The sequence below is a fragment of the Aquarana catesbeiana genome, linkage group LG13 (genome assembly GCF_042186555.1).
Source record: "Aquarana catesbeiana isolate 2022-GZ linkage group LG13, ASM4218655v1, whole genome shotgun sequence".
NCBI lineage: Eukaryota > Metazoa > Chordata > Amphibia > Anura > Ranidae > Aquarana > Aquarana catesbeiana.
In genome coordinates this window covers 228,394,090-228,419,197 of record NC_133336.1, presented here as the reverse complement: position 1 = coordinate 228,419,197, position 25,108 = coordinate 228,394,090, and the positions used below count along the sequence as shown (strand labels likewise).

The following is a 25,108-nucleotide window of genomic DNA, read 5'->3' as shown; positions in this document are numbered from 1 at the left end:
GAGTCAATACTTTGTAGAACCACCTTTCACTGCAATTACAGCTGAAAGTCTTTTTGGGGATGTCTCTACCAGCTTTGCACATCTAGAGAGTGACAATTTTGCTCATTCTTCTTTGCAAAATATCTCAAGCTCTGTCAGATTGGATGGAGAGCGTCTGTGAACAGCAATTTTCAAGTCTTGCCACAGATTCTCAATTGGATTTAGGTCTGGACTTTGACTGAATATGATTTGATCTAAACCATTCCATTGTAGCTCTGGCTGTATGTTTAGGCTCGTTGTCCTGAAACCCCGCCCCAGTCTCAAGTCTTTTGCAGACTCTAACAGGTCTTCTTCTAATATTGCCCTGTATTTGGCTCCATTCATGTTCCCATCAACTCTGACCAGCTTCCCTGCCTGTGCTGAAGAAAAGCATCCCCACAACATGATGCTGCCACCACCATGTTTCACAGTGGGGATGGTGTGTTCAGGGTGATGTGCGGTGTTAGTTTTCCACCACACATACATTTTGCTTTTAGGCCAAAAAGTAAAATTTGGGTCTCATCTGACCAGACCACCTTTTTCCACATGTTTGCTGTGTCCCCCACATGGCTTCTCGCAAACTGAAAATGGGACTTCATTGGCTTTCTTTCACCAATGGCTTTTTTCTTGTCACTCTTCCATAAAGGGCAGATTTGTGGAGTGCACGACTAATAGTTGTCCTGTGGACAGATTCTCCCACCTGAGCTGTGGATCTCTGCAGCTTCTCCAGAGTTACCATGGGCCTCTTGGCTGCTTCTCTGATGAATGCTTTCCTTGCCTGGCCTGTCAGTTTAGGTGGACGGCCATGTCTTGGTAGGTTTGCAGTTGTGCCATACTCTTTCCATTTTCAGATGATGGATTGAACAGTGCTCCGGGAGATGTTCAAAGCTTGGGATATTTTTTTATAGCCTAACCCTGCTTTAAACTTCTCCACAACTTTATCCTCGACCTGTCTGGTGTGTTCCTTGGCCTTCATGATGCTGTTTGTTCACTAAGGTTCTCTAACAAACCTCAGAGGGCTTCACAGAACAGCTATATTTATACTGAGTTTAACTTACACACAGGTTGACTCTATTTACTAATTGGGTGACTTCTGAAGGCAATTGGTTTCACTAGATTTTAGTTAGGGGTATCAGAGTAAAGGGGGCTGAATACAAATGCAGGCCACACTTTTCACATATTTATTTGTAAAAAATGTTGAAAAACATTTATCATTTTCCTTCCACTTCACAATTATGTGCCACTTTGTGTTGGTCTATAAAATAAAATCCCAATAAACTAAATTTACGTTTTTGGTTGTAACATGACAAAATGTGGAAAATTTCAAGGGGTATGAATACTTTTTCAAGGCACTGTATCTATTCCTTTAGGGCACTATGACCATTATTCTCAGGTGGATTTAGTAGTATACATATTGCCCCAAATCCATTTGGTCACTTTTAATTTTATATTGTTGGTTTTATATAGGCGGTGTTTATTCCTCCATTAATGATGGTACAATTGGTTCTTTTATATATGGTGAAGCAGAAAAATTAAGAAATTGATTATTATAACAATTGACCTATTTACAGATTGGAGCTTATGTACAGCAATATTATGGAATTCCATGCTTTGGTATACATATTGGTATATCCAGTATTGAATGGTATAGACATTATATCTTAGAAACTAAGGTGCCCACTCACTTGGGACATTTGAATTTACCATGGTACATGCTTTTTAAGTTTTGTATGAATAAAACAGTATTTCAAAAGAGAAAAAGCTCTGGTCTTTTTTCAAATATGTATCTGCTTTTTGTGTATAAATGATTTTGTTTTATTCTGTTGGGTTTGTAGAAGTCTATAAATCAGGGATTCCTTATGCCCTGTTCACACCCATACATAGCAGAAACATGTGAAAAGTGCGCTAAAACATTCGATGTGCTTGTGGTAACATTATTTCCTAATAGCACCCAAACACGGGTAGCAGTCGTATGTTTTGCTAAAGAACGCGTAATGCAAAACGCAATTAACTCATGTCCAAAGTTTTCTGCATGAGCTTCTTTAGCACATTTTTGAAGCAGAGGGTGTCCCATGCAAATTAATGGTGCCACTCCAAAAACGCACTATAAAAAAGTGAAAAAAAAGTGCTAGAAACGTGACACGGTAGTGTGTGAACAGGGCCTTAAGATTTAACAATTGTACTTGCACTGGTGACTTCGTACTGATAAATGAGTTTGAGTTGATTTTAGGCAGAATGAGTAATAGTGGTAAATGACTGCATCAGTTCACCTTTTTCCTGAACTATATACAAGTTTACCCAAAGCTCTTCCCTACTTATGAGTTATTCGATTGTTCAGATCTGTAGTCTAATGCCGTGTGCACACGGGCGGACTTTTCGGCATCAAAGGTCTGACGGTTTTTCCGACGGACTTTCGACAGAGTCTAACAAATGAACTTGCCTACACACGATCACACCAAAGTCCGACGGATTCGTACGTAATGAAGTACGACTGGACTAAAATAAGGAAGTTCATAGCCAGTAGACAATAGCTGCCCTAGCGTCATTTTTCGTCTGTCGGACTATCATACAGACAAGCGGATTTCTCGATAGGAACTGGGTCCAGCGGAGTTCCGGCGGAAAGATTTGAAACATGTTTCAAATCTAAAGTCTGTCTGATTTTCGACAGAAAAAGTCCGCTGAAGGTCCAATGAAGCCCACACTTGTTCGGATTGTCCGACAGAGTCGTTCCGTCGGACCAGTCCGGTCAAAAAATGCATTAAGGTGAAAAAACCTAAGAGTTTACTTTAAGATGTGTATGGGAATTAGTGATATATAATTTAGACTTTATACATTTATGGCTGGACCATAAAAAATATTAATATCAAACATCACATCTCAGTGTTTGTTTTAGCCTGAGTTATAAAAATATTTCCATTATATTTCCAGATATTCAGGAAAAGCACAAACGATATCTAATGGAGAAGACTGAGACTCTAGTGGAGCATAGACCTCCAGGAACTACCCTGGAACCACAAAGATTCCTCATCAATGAGCGTTATGTGAAGCTGATTGTGGTCTCTACTGATCAGTTCAGGCAGTGTACCCAGAATGAGCTAATACAGACTGGGGTAAAACATGAGGAATGCTTGAAGAAAACACAAACTAGACTGGAACACATTTCCCCCAACAAGCTGTTCTGTTGGAACCACCAGTCACGTCGTGTACCACATGCAGTAATGGTGAGCGGAGTGCCAGGAATAGGGAAGACCACAATGATGCAGAAGTTTGTCTATGACTGGGTGACCGGAAAACACTACCAGAGATTTGCCTTTGTCTTCTTCTTCAGAGTCCGGGACCTTAATAAACTGGAAGAGGTCAGCTTGGAGGAGATGGTTCTTCATCAATATCCATATATAGAGAGTCAAATTGAAAATATTTTACAAGATCCAGACAGACTTCTGTTTATATTTGATGGCTTAGATGAAAGTATTCACCAAATGGATTTCAGATCATGTAAACTGTTCAATACAAAACAGAGAACACATTTTCATGAGATTGTGGTCAGCTTGGTGAGGCAGAGTCTTCTTATGGGTTGCTCTGTACTGATAACCAGCCGTCCAACCAGACTGGCATCAGTTGTTATCGATTTTTTCCAGAGAATAGCAGAGATCATGGGATTTCTCCATGGAGACAGACTAATCTTCTTTAATAATTTTTTTGGAAATAAGGAATTGTCAGGAAAGGCTTTTCATTATGTGGAGGAGAATGACATGCTGTACACTTTCTGTTATATCCCATCATACTGCTGGATCATCTGTACAGTGTTATCAATGTGTTTCAGATCCCAACCAACAATCACTGATCAGCTGATGGCATCATTACCCAAAACCGTGACACAACTCTTTGTGACGTTTGTCTCCAACATTCTGACCAATCACAACCAGAATAAAGATGATGGTCACACTGCCCAGGAACTGCTGACATCTATTGGGTGGATGGCAGAACATGGAGTCATGAATCACATGATTGTCTTTGATGGGCATCATCTGGAGTCATTCAGTGTGAGAAATGATAAACATCTCTTTTCATCTTTCATAATGGAATCTGGTCAGCCTCCTGATGTGGATTACACCTTCTTACATCTTACTCTTCAGGAGTTTTTTGCTGCTTTAGTCCATTTTATTAACTATATTCCTAAAAGACTACAGGAAACACTTGATGATGCTAAATCTTACGAAGACGGCCGTGCTGAAATATTCCTCCGTTTCCTCTGTGGTCTCTCAGACTCTTCTACTAGATCCATGTTGAAGTCTCATGTGGGAGAATCATCTACTCAGGCTGCCAGACATGTCATCACCTGGATGCAGAAGAAAATACTAAAACAAAGACCTGACAAATCTACAGAAAACAAGAGAGAGCTTCTTAATCTATTCTACTATTTCTATGAGAGCAGGAATAAGGCTCTGGTGTCACAAAGTATTATATCAAACAAAGTTGACTTTTCTAATGTCCCACTCAGCCCTCTGGACTGCTCTGTGCTGTCTTTTATCCTTCAATCCTGCAGAGAGATAGAAGAAGTAAATCTAAGTTCATGTAATATTCCGAGTGAAGGCGTGAGGAAACTTATACCTGCTCTACACAACATCAAGAGTTTAATGTAAATATTGAATATGGATAATCACATTTCTGGTGTAATTGGAATTATCAAAAGTGTATTTAACTGCTTCTGGACCGCCTACCACACATATGCCCCGTACACACGGTCGGATTTTCCGATGGAAAATGTCCGATCGGAGCGTGTTGTCGGAAATTCCGACCGTGTGTGGGCTCCATCGGACATTTTCCATCGGATTTTCAGACACACAAAGTTGGACAGCAGGAGATAAAATTTTCCGACAACAAAATCCGATCGCGTCAATTCCGACCGTGTGTGGCCTGTTCCGACGCACAAAGTGCCACGCATGCTCAGAAGAAATTCCGACACGGGACAGCTCGTTCTGGTAAACTTAGCGTTCGTAATGGATAAAGCACTTTCGTCACGCTGCAATGTTCAAAATGGTTTAATACAGCGCACTCTCTTCTTCTTTATAATGTGACAAGAATTAAGTCGTTTTGATGCTCATATTCACACACACTTCTCACAAACTTTTTTCGTTACTATTTATCGGGATTCCCTCAATATATTTTGATTTCTCACATCTGACAACATATTTTTTTTTTTTTTTTTTTTACTTTAATGTAGAATCTTTTTTTGTGTTTCTCTTTTTATTTTTATTTTTTTTGGTGATTTTGATTTGTACTCCCGAAAATGTTTGTGTGTTTTTTGTGACAAGTTCCCACAACACCATTGATATGTTGTTCTATTTAATCTGTAGGAGGAGATTGCTTGGTGTTGTTGTCCCTTGTTAATTTCACATTGTACTTTAGAAATGTACCTGAATACTCACCAACAAACTGTCCTTTTTGGATGAAAACACACACAGGAGAGTAGAATTTACCTAAAAATATTTTATTAAGGGGTCACAACTATAAAAAAACAAAGAGGGAGGCAACGCTGGAGAAACTGCAGAAGTGGGCGAAGCCTTGGACTCCCAGGGCAGACATCAATTATTTAAAAGCAAAATTGGTGGCCTGAGGAGTCCATATCTAAGGGAGGGCAGTCTGGTCCAGAAGTCCCAGAGATCCGGAAAGCAGCAGATGACATCTGTGTCCCCAGGCTGTGGTCATACGAGAGACTGCATCTTCTGTCAGACCAGACTGAACCCAGGGCAATCACTCTCAGGTCTTCCTTCCACGCTTTCTTCCAGGCTTTGGCTGTGGTGGTGGAGTTGTGGCAGCAGGAGGAGGAGGAGGAGGAGGATGGTCCATCTCAATGACATCCGTCTTGGGTGTCAGTTCCCCACTCTCCCCCTTACGAAGGACTTTATAAATCAGGTCCTCAGAAATCTTGCGTTGGCCCTCCTGCATGCCCTGCAATTTGGTGGCAGCCATGCAGGCAAAGGCCTCTTCAGGACTGGGGAAGGCTCTGAGGGACGCCGAAGCCTCCTGGATCAGCCTGTACGCTGAATCCTGCACAGGACTGGGAGTGGCCTTCCTGGCCCTTTTATATGGCAGGCGGAGGGGAGGGACCTGAGACTCAGTCAGGCTGCGACTTGTCCCAGGCTTCTCTTGGCTGACACTTAGCCCCGCCTCCTCCTGGCTGCCACTAATCCCCGTCTCCTCCTGGCTGATACATTCCACAGCCTCCTCCTGGCTGAGGTCTTCCTGTGTATCAAAAAGGGACATAGTTTTAGTATTGTTTTCATCAATCACACACAATTTTCACCTCCTGACTGCTGCAAATTGAATGTTAACAAATATAACAGACTATCCTTCTGAGCCCAGCATTTTGCATTCTTGTCCCAATTTTGGGTGCCCACTACTGTCTATTGATATGTAAAGCACTTTTTTTAATCAGCAATTAGTGATCAATAATAACATCTAGTAAACATCATTTCTTTATTGCCCAGAAATCTGTAGAACGAATGCTATACCTGACTCCAGCTGGGCTCCTCCACTTCTTCCTGGCTGGAAGGCCCAGGTTGGACATCGGAAGCCTCAGCTGGGATGGAAGGAAGCGTGGAAGGAAGAGTGGAGAGAGATTTCCTGACTTCAGTGTGGTCTGACAGAAATCGCAGTCTCTCATAGTACCAGAGCCTGGGGACATAAACGTCATCTGCTGCAGCTCCGGACCTCTGGAAATCTGTGACCTTCTTGCGCTCCCTAAGATAAGTGCTCCTCAGGCCACCAATTTTAGCTTTTAAATAAGGGATGGTTGCTGTGGGGACCACCGGCGTCACCAACTCCAGCAGTTTCTCCAGCGCTGCCTGCCTCTTCTGTTTATGGTTATAGTGGGGGTGTCTCACCTGCCACAGACAGGGCAGCTCTCTGTACTTGTCAATAAACAGGGGCAGGAAATTGTGGTCGTTGAACCCATCCATTTTCTCTGCAAGACACAACACAAGACAAACCCTAATGTCAGGCCAAACTCCCCTAATCTTGTTACAATATAGGCTTCAATTTCGAAGCAGTATAGGCCCAAGTTTAGATCCTACCTTCGTTAGCACGATCGGCGTCTCCGATGCTCCTTCCTCCGCTCACAGATCGTACGTAAGACGCGCGCGTTACAATTTATACACACTGCGCATGCGTATAACTCCGCCCGCCCCTGACGTTCTTTCTGTTCTATTCCCCGCCCCTTTTTGTTCGGCGCAGTGGAGGAAGAGCACATGGCGGATAGACAGCAGGATCGTGCTAATTACAGCAACGAGGAGGAGGAGGAGGAGGAAAGGCCGGAGCCTGAAACGTCCCGATCCAGAAGGAGAGTAAAGGACTCAAATATGTCCTTTGGGGAGATGTTGGAAATGGTGGACATCCTGAAGAAGGCCGACTATGATGGAAAGTATGGGCCTTACCCCAACCACAATGTCCGAAAGGCCAAGATCATGGCGAAAGTGGTCAGGAGTCTGCACCGGAAATTCGGGGTACGACGATCGAAAGATCAGCTCAGGAAGCGGTGGTCGGACCTGAAATTACGAGAACATGAGCAGTACAGAAAGATAAAGAGAGTGCTGCAAAAAAGTAAGTAGTTGTGCTGTGTTCCTATTGTTCTTGTGTTTATTACGTTCGTGCTGCTCCATGTGCTTTTAGGAACTGTTGTACAGTTTAAAATGGCAACTTTCATGTTCATGGGCACATTATTCGTTCGGATCACACATTTTTTTTTCGGACTATAAAATACCATTGTTTAGCCCATATGCATTTGGCCACCATTTTGAGGCCCTATACTTGTCTTCAAAGAATTGGGTTGTGTAGATGGCTTTGTTACTAGAATGAAATGCAAACTAGATTGTGTATAAGGAGAGGACACTGAGCAGCTGTTTTCACATCTGGACACTGGAGCACTAGTGTGGGACCCCAGAACACCCTTTTTATTAGGGGGGCCACACAGGTGCTCCAGTGTATACTATAGGGGGGTCTCCATCTGTGAAGCTTGTACAAAACAGGTAAAGTATTGCAGCTTGACAAAGGACACTAAAAAAGCTACATCTTGGAACTCTGCTAAAATAGACAATTGTACCCCACTTCCAAGCAATGTTTCATCTTTAGAGTTCTGCCATCAAATATCTGTGTGCTGATTATACCATTTTTGTTTTACATAGGGGAGAAAAGACTCGGAGGACACCCCTCATCCGAGGAGACCAGAGCCCCCCCCCCTCTGGAAGAAGGGAAAATCCCCCCAACACAAGATGAGCAGGAGGAAGAAGACGTGGTGGAAGTAGTCACCACAACAGGTGAGTGTCTGCGACCACAGGCTCAGATAAGAGATGGATGGCGGCATTTTTTTTAGACCTAATTTATTTTGGGTTTCCTTTCTTTTTAGGTGATCGTGAGGTTGTGGATGAAGATCCTTTCACATCCGAAAGTGCCCAGATCCTGATCGGGGAGATCATGGGGTGTAATTTACAATTGGAAAACATCAAGCAAAACATCAATGATGTTATTCCAAAATATAAAAACATCATTGATGTTTTGGGGCGAGTTTAAAGCCCCTCAAAATCACTTTCTTCTTTTGTGTGCTACAATGTGCGAAATGTTTTTGTGATTTTTCCCAAAGCCAAATTTGGAGGATGCACACAGTGTGCCAACATGTGCTATCTGCCATCACAGGAGATCAATGGACGCGTTTTGGGGGTGCAACCCCTTCCTCAATAATAAAGTAACGGTGAGGAAGGGCTTTCTCCCCAAAAACACGTCCCTTCATCCCCCGTGATGGCAGATAGCACATGTTGACATTGTGAAATTTGTGTGCATCTTCCAAATTTGGCTTTTCCAGGGGTGATTTCCCCCCATCTGAACGCAATATCAAACACAGTTCCTAAATACTCATGTCTGATATTGCCTTCAAGTTCTACCAAATGTGAACTTTGTAAGATCAAGATTTGTGTCTTTCTTGTGGGTTTTACACAGGCCTGTTTTCTATAAAATGCACATTTTGATTTTGGATAATGACACCACAAAAATTGTTATACAACAAACATGTCGGTTTGTCAGAAAAACCTTTGGTAAATGCACATGTGATTGTGCTGGTATTAAAAAGATTGTTCATCAAGAATGTGTGGATTATTGTCTCAACGCTACAACACTTTTGGGGTGATGTAATTGTTGTTTGATGAGAAAATGGGGGTTATTTCCTAAGGGCAAATCCACTTTGCACTACAAGTGCAGTTTCAGTGCAGTTGCAAGTGCACTTGTAGTGAAAAGTGTCTTTGCATTTAGTAAATAACAGCCAACGGTGCTTTGTATAAGGTTACACAATCACGACATTTTCTGCACTCCACACATTTCTGTCAGGGTCAGCTAAAACAAACACAAGCAGTAAATGTCCACAAAGAAGAGCCTGGGGGGAGATGCCTGTCGAGAACTTGAGGTCCTGCAGGCTTCTCCCTGTCGCCAAATACCGCAAGGTAGCGACCAACCTCTGCTCCGGAGTGATGGCTTGCCTCATGCAGGTATCCTGCCTGCTGATATAGGGGGTCAGCGAAGCCAACAAACGGTGAAATACGGGGTCCGTCATCCTGAGAAAATTCCTGAAATCACCAGGATTATTCTCACGGATCTCACGGAGCAAAGGCATATGACAGAACTGGTCACGCTGAAGCAACCAATTCTTGGTCCATGAACTCCTCCTCGCCCTGTTCATGGACTGGACTTGTGTCAAGGTCAGGACCCCAACACCAAGCCCCCGCACAGCACGAACTGTACGAGGAGTACGCATACGAAACATGGCTAGAAAACGGTCGGCTGCTCAGAACTAAGTAACAGAACGCACTGAAGAACAGCAAGGCCTGTGAAGAGCGACCTGAAAAACAGCAACGAGCGGACAAGATCGCACAGAAAACTCCGATACGAACTGACTGCACGCACTGAAGAGCAAATACAAACCCACAAGCACAAACTGAACGGCAGAAAACGATCTGAAAGCCACGAGTCTGAAAAAGCGCGAATCGTCTCTCACCAAACTTTTACTAACACGAGATTAGCAAAAGGAGCCCAAAGGGTGCCTCGCTTGGTTCTGAACTGGCCTTTTCTAGTCTCATCGTACGTGCTTGACGTCACCGCGTTCTTGGCGATCGGAAATTCCGACAACTTTGTGTGACCGTGTGTAGGCAAAACAAGTTTGAGCCAACATCCGTCGGAAAAAATCCGAGGATTTTGTTGTCGGAATGTCCGAACAAAGTCCGACCGTGTGTACGGGGCAATATACTGCGGCAGTGCTGCACGAAACAATGTACCTGTACATTCTTTGCTTCTTCCGGGTCTGGGGTGCGTGCTGCCAGAGTCCCATTTCCACTGTGATTGGACACAGTGGGAGCCAATCAGCGGGACCTGCCGATCGTTCCAAGGAGAGGCAGAACGGTGGTCCGTCTATGTAAACAAGGCAGACCGCTGTTCTGCTAGAGAGGAAAATGTAGATCTTATGTTTCTGCTATGCAGAAACATGGATCTCTGTTTTCCTCCAGTGTCAGCATTCCCCCCACAGTTAGAAAGCACTCCATAGGAGCACACTTAACCCTTTGATCGCCCCTGATGTTGACCCCTTCCCTGTCGGTGTCAGTTATAAATTAAGATGAAAATACCTTCTGACTTTACAACCACTTTAACTCTATCTTTTCCGTACCTGTGTACAGGCTGAGGACCTCAGCAGTGCAGATCTGCTCCCATTGCTATGGGAGATGGATCGCTGCTGAAGGAGTAGGGTGACCACATGTCCTGGACTGCCCGGGACAATACCACAATCGACAGGTCTGTCCTAGGTCCCGGGCACCTTCATTCCGGGACAATACAGTGTCCCGGAATGAAGCTGACAGAGAAGCAAACCCCGCCATAGCGCTGGCGCTTGCTCCGCCTCCACAATCATCTGTGAGACTCTTCTAATGTCCAGGCAACTGGTTGCTATAGCCGCCTAGCGTCTAACAACCAGTGACGTCACGGCCGGGAATCCCTGCCCTGCATTCAAAGCGGAGGAGGAGTTAACTTCCTCCTCCTCTGCGCCTAGTGCTCTCCGCACGGCCGGCTCCACCTCCACCACGGATGCCCACTCCACCCACCTCCTCTATCATCTCTGGGTCGGCTCCGCCTCCACCACAAACGTCTGGCACCCACCCATCTCCTTTATCTTCTCCGGGCTTGTGCAGGCTCCGCCTCCACCATGGATGTCAACTCCACCCACCTCCTCTATCTTCTCCGGCCTGGCTCCGCCTTCACCATGGACGTCCGCCGGCACAAACCTCCTCTATCATCTCCTGGCTCCAGGCTCCAGCATGCTTTAAAGCAGGGGACTCCCCAACCCCTGTGCCACACTGCCACTGGGAAGAGCCACAGCGGGGGGGTGTTCACCTTCCCTGGGAGGCCGGGGCACTGGTGTGTTAGACTGGTGGCAGGCTGCAGTGGCAAGCGACACTCCAAGGTGGGCAGGCTGCAGTGGCAAGTGACACTCTAAGGTGGGCAGGCTGCAGTGGCACGCGACACTCCAAGGTGGGCAGGCTGCAGTGGCAAGTGACACTGTAAGGTGGGCAGGCAGCAGTGGCAAGCGACACTCCAAGGTGGGCAGGCTGCAGTGGCAAGTGACACTCCAAGGTGGGTAGGCTCCGGTGGCAAGCGACACTGCACAGTGGGCATTTTGGAGGTTCAAGTGACACTGCACAGTTGGCAGGCTGCGGGTGGCATCCGACGGTGACAAGTGACACACTGCATCTGGTAGCAGGCGACAGTGGCAAGTGGCAAGTGACGGTGGCAAGTGGCAAGCTGCATCTGGTGGCAAGTGACAAGCTTAAGATTCCCACTGATTCTGCATTATGGTGAGTTGAACTATTTCATTATATATTATAATGTAGTAATAGAAAAAATGTGCTTCAATCATCCTGACATCATATCAAGCATGGTGTTGGGATGATTTAAGTACTAACACCAGCCATTCGCCCGACAAATCGCCCGCCGACAAATCGCCCGCCAACAAATTTCCCGTCAACCTACATTCTCCCATCCCTCAACCTAACCCCCCAGGGGGTGTCCCTGAATGGCAGTTTGGAATGTGGTCTCCCTATGAAGGAGTGCCAACAACCTCTCCCTCACTGCAAAAGGCTATTTCACCCACCACATGTACATACTTAACGACAGACTGCTTTGTTACCCTTGGTAACCTCTGTGTTTTTACACTGTATTAGCTTTGTACCACTGAAGTCTGCATACTCCAATGTGTCTTAATGACTATATAGACTATATATGCTGGTTACTTATGTAGCACCCTCTTGGGTAGGTGCTAGGATAGTTAGAGAGAATTGGTGTGTGTATTCATAGGTAAATTTAGTTGCCACTCTGTAGTCAGAGTGGCTGTAGTTGTTAGGTAAAAGCATAGTTTACTCACTGTACTCAGTGTAGCTGTGATAAATTAGTTAGGTCTGCTCAGTGTGCTCAGCTGCTGCCAAGTCTGTCTGATAGCTTGCTCTGTATCCAAGGAACTTGAGAAGTTTCTGGATGATAGGTAGCAGATGGCAGCATGAATATTGATAAGGCCCTGGCAAATCCAAGAGAGGCAGGCCAGATGGCATGCTAGGAGACTGTATATATTCTTTGAGCACACTGAGCTCTGGGGTTTTTACTGGAGAGGAATGGTCAAACCTGAAGGGGCTCGCTGCCCTCCAGGGCTTTGTTGCCACATATCTGCTTTTGTGAGGCCTCAGGTGGGTGACCTGAGAGCCTTGATGCTGAGACACTGAAGCTAGAGAGAGATAGCTTAAGAGGGGGGCTGTCTGCTAAAGATCTGGTATCGCTGTAGGGTATCGATTGGAAGTTGGGAGGAGGCTACCAACTGTCCTTGGGCCCTGTCAGTACAGATGCTCCATAGAGATCTTGGGGACCTTTATGCTGTTGCCACCCCTCTGGTGCTAAATAGTCAGCTGTGGGTCTAATTAAAGGGGACACGGCTGATGTTCTGAAGAGCTTTGTCCTGCTAATCTTCTACTTAAAGGGACTCTACTCATGTGGCTCTAAGAAAGAGGTTTACAGTTAACTACTACTAACTTAAAGCTGATGTCTACTGCTTTCTGCAAGCATGAACTTTGTTACAGCTTTTCCAGAGAGAATACCTACTGTCCTTAATTTGTACATAGTTCCTGTTTTTTGAGTATCCCGTTCAATTCCCTCAACCCTATCCAAGTTCTCCAAAAATAAAAACTACAAAAACAACACCCCTAGACTGATTATTGAAGAAGTGTGTGAATGAGCCTGTGTGCCTAGCTGTGGGGCAAATCTTTTGGGGAGGACCTGGGCAACATTCCTGTTGCTTCTACGGGAGTAGCACTACACTTATATTGCACCCAGTTAGTAACTTCAGACCAGGCAAAGGCAAAGTTTCAAACATTTTACTTGAAGAATAAATTAACATGATGACAACGACAAATGACAGTCTAGGATAAAGTGCAAACATTCCTTAACAGCCCTAGTCCCTAACTATAGGCTGGTGGCTGCCCCAGCATACATGTTCAAGCAAAAGTCCATTGTTGGCGGAATCCATATCCGTAGTTTAGCTCTGGCTTCGACAGGATATGGGCCATCCAGACTCTGGCAACGGAACCAAGTAGAGCATCCTTCCCCCGAATGTGGGGGAGGGTCTCCTATCTTCCTCACCACCAACAAAAATCGCAATAAGCGTATATTGATTGGTATATTGAAAGTTATAGTGTCTACAACTATGGGAAAGATTTATGGCATTTTTTTTACTAGTAATGTGGGTGATTTGATTTTTAGCGGTATTGCGACGGACAGATCGGAGACTTTTGACACTTTTTTGGGTATATTGGCATTTTTACAGCGATCAGTGCTATAAAAATGCACTGATTACTATGTAAATGTCACTGGCAGGGAAGGGGTTAACACTAGGGGGCAATCAAGAGTTAATTTGTGTGTTCCCTCAGTGTGTTCCAACTGTGGGGGGATAAGATTGACTAGGAGAGGAGACATATCATTTTTCCTACTTAGTAGGAACAAACGATATGGCTCCTCTTCCCTGACAGCACATGGATTTGTGTGTTTACGTACACAAATTCCCGTGGTGGCGCTCATGCATGTGATCACGCATTGCCATCGGCAATCGTGCCCGTCCACACGCGTATCAGGTCCCCCCCGTCGTGCAGCGGGCGCGTGTGCCCTTAGGTGGCAGGTTAGGGAATGGAGGTACCCATACAGAATTTAGCCCAGAGAAGCCATTCTGCCACAGTATATCTGCGTGAGCCAGTCGGGAACAGGTTAATACGCATCAACCAATCAGTATCAGGGGGTCTCCCCATTAGTTCCCATGAGTACAGAGCTCTTATCAGCAGAGATAATTAGAATATCAGATAAAAATCATCCCGTCCAATCACTAGCACTGCTGATTCCAGCCTCACACTGTCTTCTGATACCATTCATGCTCCATACACAAGGAAATTATAGCTCAATGTGAGTCATGTCAGTGGTAGTCTGTGCTCATCCTGTGTATGGAGATATCACTGTCTCTACACATGGATGACAATATTGGGGGGTTTACTTCATTATAAAAATGTTCTTATAAAATATTGTTTCCTGGAGTTTTATAAAGTGGTCTAATATAAATGATTTCAATAAAGAGAAATGTGTTCCATTCATGTAGAGAATAGTTACATTCATTCCTGGGGGAGAAATTCATTTTCTTCTAGTGACATTCTTCTCTTCTTCTACAGATTGGATAAGAATCACCTGACAGACAGTTCCTGCCCCCACCTGGCATCTGTAATAAGAAATAACCAGACACTGAGGACACTGGACCTGTCTGGGAGCAATCTGGAGGGTCCTCATTTCAGGGATTTGATGGAAGCTCTGACAAGCAGCCGGATAGAGGAATTACAGTGAGTATAACAGGACTGACTGAGACAATAATATTCTGGGATAGTTTGACATTCAAATCACATGAACGGCTAAGCTGACTTTAGGGTCTCCACTCCGGCAAAAATATCAGCCACCACACACCATACAAGCCATGGGTGTGATAGGTGATCGCGAAAAATAGATACAATATGGTAAGAATTACTCCTTGTGAGAGCGTTTGTTGTGTAAAAGGTAGTATTGTAGATGGTAAAAGGTATGAAAGAGATGGTAATGCGTTTCCCGCTGCCTCAGCTGACCAGGGGTGGTCTGGAGAAGACTTTGTGGAAAGAGGTGGATGGAGGGCGCGTGATCAACTGCTTACATCAAAAAATATTTGGTTTAATCATGTATAATGGAATACAAACAAACAAATAGATAAAACCATCTGAATAATACAAATAATACTTTCATATAAACAGGTAACAAAATATACACTGAAGGGTTTAAAATGGGGATATGCCCATGTAGAGGCAGATGTTTACAAAATGCTGACGCGTTTCGAGGATGACCTCTTCATCAGAGCCTGAGTGAACGGGAACACAGTCTGTGTGAGCCAGTAAGCCGACATGTGTACATGGGGAGGAGTGCTTAGTAGGAGGGTATATCCTGTGATGTATAGTCACTTATTCTGAGCTCCATAATAGTCCACGTCCAAAACGTTTTGCAATGGTATAGTTGAAAAGTCATATGTATTTCTTTTGCAGCGATGCAGGACTGTTGGATATGCCTGTTTCCAAAGGTGTACAGGGGAGAGCTGTAGCCTGCACACGTCCCTGGGGGCAGGGGACCGTGTGATCTGTAGAGTAGGAAGATATAGGAAGTGTCTTTGGATAGTATCAGAGCCGCAGATGCCTGAGGCATAGGTGTAATAGGTGTGATAGGTGATCGCAGCCTTAGCCTAACTCCATCCAGACCATGCCCCTGACATATTTTGTCCCACGCATGGGGCTTAGTCATGGAGGAGCTTTCATGACTAAGCTCTGTGGGTGGGACAAAACATGTCAGGGGCGTGGCCTGGATGTAGTTAGTGTCATGTACCTGGGTGTATTCGAACCGGGATGTTCCTGGTCCCACAGCTGCAGTGCTGCAAAGCAGCCCATAAATAGCAGCACTTCCTATCTCTCAGTGCCTGTTTGTGTGGACTAGCTCCCTGGGTGTTGTGACTGCTTTGTGACTCTGAATACCGTATATGAACTTCTGCCTGAATTCCTGACTACTCTCTAGCCTGCTGATTTTGTACTTCACCGCCAGCTCGTGTATGACCTTTGCCTGCCTGGCCACTCTCCGAATTTCGATTGTGTACCGCTTTGCCTGATCTGTTGCCAACCTGATCTGCCTGACTAAGTTTTCGCCTGAATCCTCAGTACACAAGCTCCACTTCGGACACTACCTATCACAGGTACCTTACAGTTAGGCTGAGGCTGCGATCACCTATAACACCCGGGGCTTGTATGGTGTGTGGTGACTGAGGGTTTTTTCTCCTTGTTCTGCGGATTACATAAAATGAAAAGTTGATAATATAATATAAAATAAATCTCCTTTAAATAACCATTCCCAAACTCACTCTTTCTTGGATCATATCACACTGTTATCAGCCATAAAATTGTGTTTTTCTTAAAACCTTTCTAATATATGATTGTTAAAGTGATACTAAAGTCTCCTTTTCTTTCTTTAAAAATAACAAACATGTTATACTTACCTGCTCTGTGCAGTGGTTTTGCACAGAGCAGTCCAAATTCTCCTCTTCTTGGGTCCCTCACTGGTTTTCCTGTCCCCTCCCTCCTGTTGAGTGCCCCCACTGCAAGCAGCTTGTTATGGGGGCACCCAAGCCAAGCTGCAGCTCTGTGTATCCATTCAGACATGGTGCTGCTGTTCGTCTGTGTCCCTTCTCTCTCCTGACTGGCTAACTGACTTTGATTGAGAACAGTGGGAGCCAATGGCGCCACTGCTGTGTCTCAGCCAATCAGGAGGGAGAGTCCCCGATGATAAAGGCACTGGTGCACATCGCTGGATAGAAATGGGTCTCAGGTAAGTATTAGGTGGGCTGAGGGGGACTGCTACACACAGAAGGCTTTTTAGCTTAATGCATAGAATGCATTAAGATAAAAAAAATTCTGACTTTAAAACCACTTTAATGTCTTCTCTTAACTAATATAAAGCTGAAACTAAAGGAGATGATACTGTAGATTGGGGCTATCTGATTTAACTGCAGTGACCAATCAGAGCATCATATGATCTTCATGTCACTTGACATGACCATCCGCTATTCAGTGTCTGGGGATCTCATTATTGATACACATCAACCAATCAGTATCAGTGTAGATCCTATATTTAGTGTCAGGGGATCTCCCTATTAGTTCCTATGAGTACAGAGCTATTATCAGCAGAGATAAATAGAATATCAGATAAAATCATCCTGTCCAATCACTAGCAATGCTGATTCTGGCCTCACACTGTCTGCTGATATCATTCATACTCCATACAGAAGGAGATTATAGCACAATGCGAGTCATGTCAGTGGCATTCTGTGCTCATCCTGTGTATGGAGATATCACCGTCTCTACACATGGTGAACTATAATGGTGGGTCTACTCCATTATAACATTTTTCTTAAAAAATATTATTTCCTGGAAATTTATAAAGTGATCTCATATAAATGATTCCAATAATGAGAAATGAGTTCCATTCATGTAGAGAATAGGTACATTCATTCCTGGGGGAGAAATTCATTTTCTTCTGGTAACATTCTTCTCTTATTCTACAGATTGTATAATAATCACCTGCCAGACAGTTCCTGCCCCCACCTGGCATCTGGAATAAGAAATAACCAGACACTGAGGAGACTGATCTTGTCTAATAACAATCTGGAGGGTCCTCATTTCAGGGATCTGATGGAAGCTCTGACAACAAGCCGGATAGAGGAATTAGAGTGAGTATAACAGGACTGACTGAGACAATAATATTCTGGAATAGTTTTATGATCACATTACATAATAAAAATCAATGTACAATAACCACTTAAGGACCAGCCCTGTTCTGACACTTTTCGTTTACAGGTAAAAACCAGTATTTTTTGCTAGAAAATTACTTAGAACCCCCAAACATTATATATTTTGTTTAGTGGAGGCCCTAGAAAATAAAATGGTGGTTGTTGCATTTTTTTATGTCATACTGTATTTGCGCAGCAGTTTTTCAAATGCAATTTTTTGGAAAAAATACACATTAATGAATTGTAAAAAAATAATACATAACCCAATTTTTTGTAAAATATGAACGATGATGTTATGCTGAATAAATAGATACCTAACATGTCATGATTTAAAATCGCACATGCTTGTGGAATGGCGCTGAACTACTGTACTTAAAAACCTCCATAGGCAACGCTTTAAATGTTTTACAGGTTACAAGTTTAGAGTTACAGAAGAGGTCTAGTGCTAAAATTATTACTCTTGTTCTGACGTTCCTGGCGATACCATACATTTACATATGTGGGTGTGGAGGTAGGATGGGGGGGCGGGACCGGAAGCAGATGGAGGAGAAAGTCTGTGAGGAGTGAGAGCGTGTGATCACCTCGCTCCATGTACACTTCATGTATGCGGTGCCCCAGGAGTAATATAACTTGTTAGGAACGGATTCCTCTATGCTCACTGCCTGCTGCCTCTTCTTCCCCCGCTGCCCCCCCTGAACGTCTGCCGGGAGAAACTGTCAAAATATCTCGAGGGTCTGCTAATCACTGTGTAATTCCTGTGAGAACACGAAGGGGAGGAGGGACGGTTGCTGTAGAAACCAAGCCTAGGTGTCAGCAGTGGAGGCTTCCGTGTGTGCGCTCTGTGCATTGTGAAACCCGAGCAGAGGGATGGAGGGACGGAGGTAATCGGAGCTATCCTGAGGTGAAGCAGGGGAACGCTCTGGTCTTCTGAGCACTGATAGAAGGGAAAAGGAAAAAACAATCTGCTTAAACATATGTGGGTGTGACCCCATATGCGTTCACCATTGCGTGCTAGCATGGGGGGAAGGGGCACATAAAACATTTTTTATTATTTATTTTTAAATACTTTTTAATATTTTAACACTGCCCCTTTACCTTTTTATCACTTTTATTCCTTTTGCAAGTAATGTAAACATCCCTTGCGATAATATTAAAGCATGACAGGTCCTCTTTATGGAGAAATTTGGGGTCTATAAGACCCCACATCTCTCCTATACAATGGAAAGCATAAGTTAAAAAAAAATAACGATCTTTCCCCCCAAAAAAATGGCAGTGTTTACATCGGGGCGGAAGCCAGAAGTGACGTCATGACATCGCTCTGGTCCTCCTAGACCTTAGAGATTAGCAGCATCTTTCCTCAGCTAACCTCTGTGGTCAGCTGCCACAACCACCAGTTACATTCCCAGGCTTCCCAGTGAGTCAGCTAACCCTGAGAACCAACCCTCACCTGGCATCTCTTATAAGAAATAATGCAAAAAAATGCAGTGCAACCTCCTATATGATTACTATATATGTGCTACATCAAATAATGTGTGACCTGTTAATCTGGAAAAAAACATACAAAAAATGTATCCATGTGTCCGTGTATATATCTTGGGTTCACTATGTTGTTTCTGGCCAACGATATATAAAAAGAAACAATCTTCCAGCATAAATAAACTTGAGTAAAAATCTATTTCATATAATTACACTACCAATTTCTAAATTGTCCATGTGTACCAAATGTGATCATATGAATATATATATAAACGACTGATAAGATGAATAAAGCAATAAATCCATAACTAAAATATAATAAATCTCATGCAATAATAGTCCAGCACTCCAATCGTCCACTCCTACAAATCAGTGTATATTATTTGGTCTGTGTAAAGGTTATAGAGTCTACAAGCTATGGTATCAACCACTGAAAATAGATGTACTGACGGCCGCATTCTCATTCTTGAGGCCCTAACAAGCCAAGACAGTACAAATACTCCCCAAATTACCCCTTTTTGGAATGTAGACAGTCCAAGGTATTTAGTAAGAGGCATGGTAAGTTTTTTTAAAGTTGTAATTTTTTCCCACAATTCTCTGAAAAATGAAGAAATATATTTTTTTTCACAAAAAAAGTCATATCAAGTTATTTCTCACACACGGCATAGGCATACTTGCAACTACACCCCAAAATACATTCTGCTACTCCTCCTGAGTATGGAGATACCACATGTGTGAGACTTTTACACAGACTAGCCACATAGAGAGGCCCAACATCCAAGGACTACTTCAGGCATAATCCACTTTAAGACCTGCCCTCTTTGGATACTTTTTGTAAAAGTAACAGTAAAAGTAAACGTCAGTATTTTTGCTGGAAAATAATTAGAACCCCTAACATTCTATATTTATGTAGCAGAGCCCCTACAGAATAAAATGATGGGTTTTGCAAATTTTTATGTCACAGGGTATTTGCACAGCAGTTTTTCAAACACAAATTTACACACTAACACTAACGATAACAATACATAAATATATATTTATAATACATTTCTTTCAATTTTATTATCAAGTTTTTATTAAAGAGTAGAGAAAGTACAGTTACACAATGATGATCAAAGTATATTTTTTAGAGGAACACACAGGAACCTCTATAACAAAACAAGAAAGGAAACAACACAAATAAACTTTATAGACCTTAGTAAATCAGTAAAACCACGTAAACCAGTAAAGGCTTGGTATTCTATTTCTGATCTTTTGAATATAGAATCCCAGTAGTTCCACTATGACACGCTATGTGAATGTCGGCGGCGATCGCCGCCAATAGCTCACAATTAGCGGGGATCAGCGTATAACATGCACCCATGATTTTCCCCTGATTTTAAGGGGAAAAAAGTGTGTGTTATACACTGATAAATATGGTATTTTGGAAGGTTTTCAGACCCTAGTTGTTAACAGCAATGAATTTCTCATAGAGATAGTGGGAATTGACCCTTCGGATGACTTCTGAAATGTTTATTGCATTAGAAGACTTCCAGGCAGAGGTGATTGCTAGCCTTGCTGCTATGAGGATAGGGGAAACTATCGTTCTATACTGCGCTGGGAAGGAATCTATTGTAAGACATAACCGGGCTAAATATGGTGATGGGGTGGTCAGTATACCAGTACCTTGTGATATAAGGAAAAAAATTGAGTTCCAGAAACTCCTACAGGGTTTATATGTCCATAGGATATGCAGTAAGTTTCCAATGATGCCCCAACATAGGGGAGAAGCATCAGAATGCAGTTTAGACAGTGGCGGCCCATCCAATAGGGGAGCATGGGCACCGCCCCCCGTCCATGTGTCTGGCCCCCTAATCTACATGAAGGGCACCGGATGCATGGATTCCAATGGGGAAGGGGGGTTGGGTATGTGATTAGAGCCAGAGGCTCTAAAAGACTTCAAAAAAGGGTGGTCTCGGGGCGCAGAGCACTGCGCTCTGAGCCCACCAAATTTTGTGACAATAGCGAATGAATATTTGCTATTTTCAAGGTGAATCTCCTCCCCACCAATCAGGAAGCGGGTGGCTGAAAGGACAAGCCATCCTATTGGCTGCTGAGGAGGAGACATATGGAGCTGGGACACAGAGGATACAAGCAACCGCCGCCATCTCCACCTGTCAGCACATGGTATGTGAGCTGTCGACGGGTGGGGTTATGGTGCGTGGTCTGGGGGGGGGTCCATGGTCAGGTCCGTCTGCTGCCCCTCCGACCAATGGAGCACCACCTGCCACTGAGTTTAGAGAGTTTTAATGGCGTTAAATAGCTTCTATATTGGATTTTGAATGCATTGTCCCAGTGATTTACACAATGGGATACACTCATATTGTTAGTTAAAGCATGTTGCCAATCCTCGGCTGAGAAGGATTTAGAGCAATCTTTCTCAACTGACCATCTTTGCGGAGTTTATAAAAGGACCTGGGTGATGGAGATAATCATAGAACCAAACAATTCCTCCTCTACTAGGGTTCTGCTGATTAAAGTATTGCCACAATGTGGAGTACATTTCAATGCCTAGAAAAGGGTGTATGCGATGAAAGTATTCTAGTCGTAAGTAGGAGTTGGCATGGATGCCTACTGTTTGTTCTGTAAGGTCTCCATAGGTAGCGAGGCCCTCTTTTAGCTAATGGGAGACATTTAACGAAGGTAAGAGATGCTCATAGACTCTCAAAGGGATATCTAAAGTTACGCTAGGGTGTTTAGGATTGGGGTGTTTTAGTTAGAATTCCCAGGCTTCTGAGGAAGCCAGAATGGAGGGGAGTGCAATATTAGAGTGGGGAGATAAGATAGCCCTAGCCAATAATAGAGATTGTAAGTCATGATTAGGAATCATAGCTCAATCTATTTCAGTGTTTATCTGAAGGCTGAAACTAGGCTATATGGAAGAAATCTTTAATGATAACCTTTAGCAAAGCCTCATAGTTAGCCTCATAGGCCTGTGTGGTAGGGGAAGTGAGAGTGACACCTAGATAAGAAAGTTTGCTGGAGACTATCTGATTACTCAGATGTCAAAAGAAAGCATCTGCCAAATCTTTAACTTGATACATTTTAACTAAGCTTCCTTCTTAGATCAAAGGGAAAGAACTTCTGTGTAAATAAATAAGCCTCAGTCTGCCAAGTTTTAAACAATGTGTAAATGCAGGAAGTTTAACCACTTAAAGTCTAAATCTTTTTCTGAAACTTCTTTCTTAAGTTAAAATCAATATTTTTTGCTAGAAAATTACTTGGAACCTCCAAACATTAAATATATTTTAGCAGAGACCCTAGGGAATAAAATGGAAATTGCTGCAATATTTTATGTCACACTGTATTTGCCCAGAGGTCTTTCAAATGCAATTTTTTGGGAAAAAATGCACTTCAATGAATAAAAAAAAAAACAAGGAAACGGTAAAGTTAGCCCAATTTTGTTTTAATGTGAAAGATGTTGTTACGCCGTGAGAATTGTGAGAGAATCGTGATCTATCTTCTAAGCAAAAAAATCGTGATTTTAGCCAGAATCGTGCAGCTCTAAGAGGATTTAGAAATGTTGAGTTTGTAGTAAGGTACTCTGCTGTATTTATCTAAGACAGATTCTACTGCTTTCAAAGAAGACAACAGGTCAGTGAGGGTTATGCCGCGTACACACGAGCGGACATTACGGCAGACTTTACGACGGACTTTCCTAATGAACGGACTTGCCTACACACAATCCACCAAAGTCCGTCGAATTCGTACGTGATGACGTACGACCGGACTAAAACAAGGTCGTTCATAGCCAGTAGCCAATAGCTGCCCTAGAGTGGCTTTTTGGCCTTCGAACTAGCATACAGACGAGCGGACTTTTCGACCGGACTTGAGTTCGACGGATAGATTTAAAACATGTTTCAAATCTAAGTCCGTCCAACTTTTGAGAAAACAATTTTTCGCTGGAGCCCACACATGATCGAATTCTCCAACAAAATCCCGTCCGCCGGGCAAAGTCTGCCGTAAAGTCCGCTCGTGTGTACGCGGCATTAGAATCCCATCCTCTGCAAACTGACCTATTTTGTGTGCCTGGCCGCTTACCTTGATACCCTTTATCTGAGGATGAGTTCTAATTAGGGCAGCTAGAGGTTCCATAAGCGATGGGAAAATTAGGGGAGAAAGGAGGCACCTCTGACACACCCCAGTGGTGATGGATAATGCACTAGATGTAAAAACTTGGTCAGATTGGCAGGTGTAAAGTGCAGAGATATTATGTTTGATAAGTCCCAGTGCACCCTATCAATCGCCTTTTCAGCATCCAATGCCAGAAAAACTGATGGGGATTTGTGGATTTCCGCTATTCCCAATAGATTGAACATTCACTTAGTGCCATCTTCTGATTGCCTACCCTTCATTAAACCCATTTGATCAGCCTGGATTAGAGAGGGGGAGATATCTAGTAACCTATTAGCTATAATTTTGGCATAGAGCTTTAAGTCCAAATTAAGCAAAGATATTGGGCGATAATTTTGAGGGCGGTCAGACGCCTTTCCTGGCTTAGGTAAAGTTACTATAATTTCCCTAAACATTTCTGGTGGAAAAGAAGCTAAGGTCGTGGCCAGTGGCAGATGGTGCTCAACATTTTTGGGGGGGCGCAAACAAACTGAAATATTCCAAAAAAAAAACCCCATCAACTGCAGCCTCACTGTGCCCATCAAACGCAGCCACTGTACCATCAAACACAGCCACTGTACCATCAAATGCAGCCACTGTACCATCAAATGCAGCCACTGTACCATCAAACGCAGCCACTGTGCCCATCAAACGCAGCTACTGTGCCCATCAATCGCAGCCACTGTGCCCATCAATCGCAGCCACTGTGCCCATCAATCGCAGCCACTGTGCCATCAAACGCAGCCACTGTGCCATCAAACGCAGCCACTGTGCCATCAAACGCAGCCACTGTGCCCATCAATTGTCGCCACTGTGCCCATCAATTGCCGCCACTGTGCCCATCAAATGCTGCCACTGTGCCATCAAATGCTGCCACTGTGCCCCCCCCGCCCTGCCCGGCATTTACCCTGTCTCGGTGGGGCAGTGGGTGATGGCGGCGGGCGGCGAGCGATGTCCTCCATGCTCCTCCATGTCCTTGATGTCTTCTCCCATCCTCTCCAATGATTGGACGCCTGATAGACGTCCAATCACAGTGCCTTTCGTTTCAGCCAATCAGGTGATGGGTAACAGACCCGAGCACTTGATTGCCGGAGAGGTGGTTCAGTGTTAGGAAAGCGAATATTCATTCGCTTCTCTAACACAGCTGGGTGAACTGCGAGTGCCAAACATGAATATGACCTGTGGGAAATCACCTGATTCTTCGCCTCCGGAACCACGGTTACTGACACAGGCATTCGGATGGTACCAAAGGGTGAGATCGCTTTGTATATCTCTCAGAGCTCCGCAGCTATGGGGATTGTCTGCCTGCGGTGTTCCAGGTTTGCCCTACTTATGCTCCCTTGGAGTTGATGTTGTCAATGTAGGGAGATGTTGCTGATAGCTGCCAGACCGTCGTTACCATCGCGGATGATGCAGCTGGATTGGGCACGTGGATGCACCACCATAGAGGAGCCTACCTCTAGTACCGAAGCTGGTAATTCTGGCAATCCTGCCCAAGCCCGGGTGGAC

General features: G+C 44.0%; 1 protein-coding gene across 1 annotated transcript in view; it reads left to right on the top strand.

Annotated features, from left to right (window-relative positions):
* The window catches only part of LOC141116888 (NACHT, LRR and PYD domains-containing protein 3-like), a 62,428-nt gene that overhangs the window by 19,128 nt on the left and 18,192 nt on the right, over nt 1–25,108 (top strand). Inside the window, exons 5-7 of the mRNA XM_073609368.1 lie at nt 2,947–4,657; nt 14,799–14,963; nt 17,747–17,911. Coding sequence (XP_073465469.1) covers nt 2,947–4,657; nt 14,799–14,963; nt 17,747–17,911 — 2,041 coding nt within the window. The remainder of the gene's footprint in view (nt 1–2,946; nt 4,658–14,798; nt 14,964–17,746; nt 17,912–25,108) is intronic.